General features: G+C 30.7%; 1 protein-coding gene across 2 annotated transcripts; it reads right to left on the reverse strand.

The window, feature by feature from the left end:
* Positions 1 to 432: 432 nt before the first annotated feature.
* Positions 433 to 4,002, reverse strand: LOC106396085 (protein indeterminate-domain 4, chloroplastic-like). 2 transcript variants are annotated; one of them, XM_013836385.3, is made up of 4 exons: positions 3,747 to 4,002; positions 3,172 to 3,392; positions 2,468 to 2,864; positions 433 to 1,476 (listed from the first exon to the last, which is right to left on the reverse strand). In XM_013836385.3, the coding sequence occupies exons 2-4, from the start codon at positions 3,356 to 3,358 to the stop codon at positions 750 to 752; spliced, it is 1,311 nt and encodes a 436-aa protein (XP_013691839.2). In that variant the 5' UTR covers positions 3,359 to 3,392; positions 3,747 to 4,002; the 3' UTR covers positions 433 to 749. The 2 variants fall into 2 exon arrangements, with proteins under 2 accessions (XP_013691839.2, XP_013691857.2); XM_013836403.3 differs by having other exon boundaries at positions 3,545 to 3,965.
* Between the last annotated feature and the right edge of the window lie 2,621 nt (positions 4,003 to 6,623).

Genomic DNA, 6,623 nt, shown 5'->3' on the forward strand with positions numbered 1-6,623 from the left:
AGAAAGTATGCTTCAGCATTCGACATGCTAGAATTTCGAGATAGACTGCAAGGATTTAATCGCGATGATAAAAGAGCCTAAAGATTGACCAAGTTTTGTAATAGAATTGGAGATGATACAAACTCTGCTGATATGCTTTTCGGAATTGAAGATTTCTCACTTCCCAAAGATGCAAAATGGAATCCCAGATTCTTTAGCTAAGACTGCGAGATTTTTTCATAGAGAATTGTGTTACATTGGTTATTCTATTCCGGTTACCCAGATCATCTCAAGTTTGGGTAATAAAATAGCCATTCGTTAAAAAAAAACTGCATTATATACTCTTTATACATTTCTTTTAATCTGCCTTCTACATTTGTTTTTGCTAGGAATGTGAATATCACTACTGAGTTATATATAAGTGAATATCAGCAACCGAATATTAACTATACATAACAAAGAAGGTACTTCATATTCGGTTCTAAACAACAAAGTAGCAACCTTACATTGTTTTTATTATATAACAGCATAACAAAAGGCAGACTTCAATCAAAATCAAACCTAAAGAGTTCAGTAAAGATCTATAGTAATGGATGATTTTATCAAGGTCTTCCAAATGTATGGTTTTGCTCCGGAACGTCGCCATGACCACCACCACGATTTACATTTCTCACCAATCCTCCAACTCCAAGAAAATCCAACGTTAACTTGTCCGAGCCGCTCATATTTTCAATGTTTCCAAAATGAACGTCGAAGATATTGCCACCGGATCAGCCAGCACCACCGCCATTTACGGCCACTAGTGAGCTCATTAGACCTTGAAGGCTACCGTTATTATTGTTCCCCATAATCTGCCCTCCCCCAAAGTCATTACCAACCACACTTGACGAATTAGACGAAGAAGCTAAGCCTCTGAAGAACGCAGAAGGGTCGTTGCTTGTAACGGAGCCCATTTGAGTAGCTTTCTGAAGCAGCGCCGTGGCTGACACATTAGAAGAACGTGTATGAACGTCGGTGCTGTATAGAGAAGGAAGACTCGTCTCTGAGTTCTTGGTGTTTTCTTGAAAGAATCCGAGGTTGAAGAAGCTGTTGTTGGTGTTACTCTTTAGGTTAGTGTTGTTGACTGGATCAAACTGGATCATACCTTGTTCGTTCATGAAACTCTGATCGTTGTTGTTCGGTACAGTCAGCATCCGTTGGCTCGATGAGATTTGGATTAAGAAGTTAGGGTCTGACGTTTGCTGCACATAGTCTCTGCTATTTTCAGAAGATGCAATGTTTAGATTGTAACCTGGAATAGTTGAAAATCCGGAGTTATGATGGTCGTTCAAATTGCGGTGGGCGAGAGCGTTGCCACCGTCGAGTCTCCTGTAAAATCCACCGGAGACAGCCCCGCTACTAGCACTTGCCATAGACGTGAAGCTCACGGTAGAGTTTCTAGCAGTCTCTTGTATCAATGCATCACAGAAAGCCCTGTGTGTAATATAACTATCGCGTCTGCAAAACAAAAGTCCCAACTATAAAAAGCATAAATAAAAATAATCAGGAGAACGGCGGATGTAAAACTATTGGATTCTATGTGTACATGTTTTGCATATATTGACGTGAATCATCATTAATGAATGCTAGTTATAATGGATGCCATTTACAGGAGAGAATGATATGTAGAAGAATATAGAGGTCGAGTCAAATGCTAATTTAGTGAAACACCTTCTTCATTTAATGCAGAACCCATGAATGTTAAGTCGGTCACACTTTACAACGAAGTATTTAAGTCAAACCATGAAAATAAGGAAAGAAACCCTAGAACAGCATTAAAGTGTTCAAAAAAGCACTGTAGAAATAAGTAACGCACTCTTATATATATGCATCTATGTATGTATATATGTCTAGAGAGAGAAAGAGATGAAACGGGTCCACAAAATAAGAGGAGTTTCATAAAAAAGGGGAACCTGCAAAGTCAAGAAGAAGAAGAAAACAAAAGTGGAAAATCCAACTCATACATGTGACCAAATTTAGCATCTTTTTTTTTCAGTTTCTCTTCACTGTCTTTCTCTATACACCACTCATCGACACCCAAACAAATACAGTGATAGATCCTGTGTACATTTGCTCCAAAAAAAAAAGAAGATCATATTTTCTGTACATAGTGCCCATATACATTTTATGGGTGGTGTACTCTAGGTTGAGATTCCGTGGCCATACATATATAAGAGTTTCAGTTACAAATCATACTATATATTTGATATTTTCAAGTAAATTAGTAAATAAGCTACGTTTAACATGCAGTTCGGAGGTAAGCATTTACTTAAGAAATTTCAATGCAATACAAAAGAAATGATGGTCCATTGTTATACTTTACCTAGATAAGATCAGCCTCTATATACTATTCACATGTATAGTATACACATGTATATTATACGTTTCATCACTTACCTAGCGCAGATACCAACAAATTACTTAAAAGAAATGGATAGGGATTAGTTACCTAGAGAAGATGGTACCACAGTCACATCGATACTCTTTAGTACCACAAGTCTTAGAGTGAGCTTTCCAATCCGATTGAACAGCGTAACGCTTTGAACATTTCTCGCATTTCCACTTCTTTTCTCCGTGTTTACGGTAATAGTGCTTCTTAATTCCGGTGAGGTCTCCGAGAGCACGTGAGGGGTCATGGTGGACGCACGTGGGTTCCGGACAAAGATACACTTTCCTCTTCACGTCTTTGGTTGACTTCTGTTTGAGCTTCCATGGGAGATTATGTCCTCTTCGGTGAAGCTGTAGATTCTGTTCTCTTTGAAACCCTTTCTTGCATACATCGCATATGAACCTGTTCGTAGCCATTAGAGTCTTTGGAGATAACGCTACCACTTCCGCATCAGGATCTGTTTGATCAATCAAATTTAGCCACCAGTAGGATCCTGAATGTTTATCTATGAGGACTAATTAAGAAAAATGATATAAACATTATTTAGAAAGAAAACCAAATATCACATCTATATAATATATTAATGACCGGTCGAAAATAATGAAATCTTGATACGAGTTTACCAAAAAAAAAAACTAGGGTTCATGTTTATTTGTTTTTTTCAACTTTTAAGCTTTATCCTAAAAGGGTTTTTTCTTCTTTCCTCAAACCTTCTAGTGATAATATAGAAATTAATATCTAATATATGTGTAAGAGGTACTTACTTGGGTTTCCGAGCTGGTTTCTTCGTTTCTTGGGTGGTTGAGCTGAGGAGTTAGGTTCTTGTATCATTGATATAAAAGTATCTTTCCGGTCAAATTCGTTATCTCCGACGCCGGAACCAGTGAGGAAGAACGGCTCAGCTGAGGATGATGATGGAGCAACACTTGCGTTATATGATGATGACGACATCTTAGATCTTCTTCTTTGCGTGTAAGATTATAAACTGCAAGAGAACAATCCACATTAAAAAGTTAAAAAGGATTGAGAAACTCATTAAAAGACATGAAAGAACAAAGAAAACAAATTAAGGCTTTACTTTTTGTAAGCTTTTGAAAGAATTAAGAAGAAAGGTTTCTAAGTTGTTATTTTTGGTACCTGAGATCAAGAGAAAACAACCAAGAATAAGAAGAAAAAAATAATCAAAAAGCTATAAATCGGAGGTTAAGAAAGAACCAAGAAGAGGATGATGTATGATGATGATAAAGAAGATGATGAAGAAGACGCACTTTTGAACAAAAAAAGAAGAAGAAGAAGAAGACACTATTATGTATGTGTGTGTTATAATACAAAGACAAACCTCAAAGCCCTCGCTTTCTCTCTCCTGTTTTGTGTTCTTCTTCTTCTTCTTCTTTTTAATAAGGCATATATGACCTTGAGGTCCATCTCTGTCATACTCTATTTCAAAATAAATAAAAACTTGTTTAAAACTTATTTTTTTACAATTAAGAAGAAGGATGGTCTGTTTGACCAAGAAAAAAAAGAAAAAAGAAGGATGTTCTTGCACAGAGAAAAAAGAAAGAAGAAGGCTGGTTTCGGTTTGGGTGTCACTGTTAACACGATGAAATGTGTCCACATGCGGGGTGTGATGTGGGGACTACATTTTTCTAGTTCGTATCTTTCTCGTGGGCTTTAAGACAAAACCCTCGCTTTCCCTTCATTAAACTGATTAGGTTTTGTTGTAATAACTCTTTTGCTTATCTAAAAATGTTAATAATTATTAAACATATTATATATGTATGTACATTTCTACACCCCATCATATAGACTGTTGAAAAGAACGTTAGATTCTTGTACGAAAATCAATGTATTACTTTGTCTTTGTTAAATAGCGATTAAATAAAATGACAACATTTACAACCTTAAAAAAAAAAATCCAATTTTGAAAGCCAGAAAACCTAACAATTGGCTTAACAATTTAACTTAATCTTGAACTAGTAATCTCATCCCCACCCGAACTTAAACATCCCAAAGTCGGCATCTTCCTGTAATTGTATCTGCCGTTGTGTCGTCGAGATGACACATAGAGACACCCGACTCCGGAAGCACCTGTCAAATTTGAGCTGATTTTTTGAATACTTGAAGGGTTCTAAGCTAGTTGCGTTTATTATTTAAAATATTTATCAAAAAGGATAGAATATTATACATCTTCCACACCAGTGGCGGATCTAGATAGATCATTTGACGGAGGTATAAATTTTAATTAAAATATATAATAATCAAAATTATTATAAGCTGTAAATATAAAACTATTAATTTTATTCGACTCATAATATTATATTTATAAAATATACATATTTTATTATTTTTACTAATATTATTAATCGTAATATTACATTCTTATTAAACTTAATTTTTAAAATCTATAGGAAAATATTATATATAATATTATGTCAATTCATACTATATAACTTTTTGTTACAATATCATAAGTAAATAAATCCTAAAATGTTAAATAAAGGTGAAGAGATTGTTTACTATTTAATATTAGTTGATGTTTTATTTACTAGCAATTGAGAATATGGATTTTTAAAGATAATAGATATAAACTTTGTTTGGAAACAAAAAACAATCTGAAGATAAAACTATAATGGAAAGAAGTAAAGAGAGATGGCTATAAAAAAAATAAGTATGTCAATTAAGAAAACATGTAGAAAAAGATGAAAATGAACATATCAATTGTCACACAGACATTAAATCTATACTAATAAAAAGACATTTTGAGGATCCACAGAGCGTACACATTAACAAAAAATCATTCAACCGAAAGAAGCTACGAGACTTTTTTTTTGGTAACTGTCATTGATGTAATATTACCATTTTATATAAATGGTTAAATAAATATATTCGAAAATATACAATATAAAACATATACAATATTACATTTTTTACATTTATTTTTACGAAAAGGTTAAATAAATAAACTTGAAAATTAAAATAAGAAAATTAAAATATAAGAAATGATAATATTGAGTTAAATAATTAAACATATATCTGAAAAATGTATTGCAAAATAAGTGATAAGTAAATATACAATATAAAAAAAGAGAAATATTACATAAGCATCAATTATATTAAAATAAATAAATAGAGAAAAATTATTCTCTGGAAAAAAGCCACGTTGCATTTTGTTTTGGTAACTGTCATTAATGTAATATTACCATTTCATATAAATGGTTAAATAAATATATTCGAAAATGTACAGTATAAGAAAATATAAAATATAAAATATACAATATAACATTTTTTACATTTAGTTTTACAAAAAGGCTAAATAAATAAACTTGAAAATTAAAATAAGAAAACTAGATTTGGATCCGCACAACCGTGCGGGTATTAATTTTTATGTTTATGTATATTTTACATAAGTAGAATATATTCTTAAAGTTACTTATATATTTAAATGGTTATATATAATTTTTTAAATATAACAATTTGATAGTTTTCATGTTGTAAGTTAATTGATTATATAAAAGTTTAAGATAAGTTAGTTTTATACGTGAATTATCTAATTTACTAATGTTAACCCATTCTACCAATATATTATATTTCTAGCCTAAATTTTAAATGTTTTTGAATGTAAAATATATTAATTTATCAGTTTAAAATAATTTTATCGCATTTAGTTAAATACAATGTTTTATTTTAAAATGATAGATATTATAAAATAGTAAAATTTGATATAATTTTTTTTCATTTTATAAAATATAATTGAATATATATATATATATATATATATATATATATATATATATATATATTAATGTATAATAACATTAATTTCATTACTAATTACAAAATTAGTGAAAATATTTATATACAATTTTTGATAATTAAGATATTGTTATAATGTTTTTCAACACATTTGTTAAGAAAATTATATATATATATATACATGTATATATATATATATATATTTACATTTTAAATTAAAATATATGAAATTATATTATGATTTAAGTAGTTAAAAGATTATATATTAGCATTAAGGAAATACATTTAATAAAAAATTTAAATGATGATCCAAATAAAAATATCACACATGAATCAAGGTGAGTTTGTTAACCAATCTGGATTTTTAGGAGTCGATGTTATATTAGGAATGATATGTTATTAATCCATATTATTAGTAATAAATGAATGATAATTGATTTCTAGTGAGAGTTCATTTTAAAAT

This window comes from Brassica napus, chromosome A2, assembly GCF_020379485.1.
Source record: "Brassica napus cultivar Da-Ae chromosome A2, Da-Ae, whole genome shotgun sequence".
NCBI lineage: Eukaryota > Viridiplantae > Streptophyta > Magnoliopsida > Brassicales > Brassicaceae > Brassica > Brassica napus.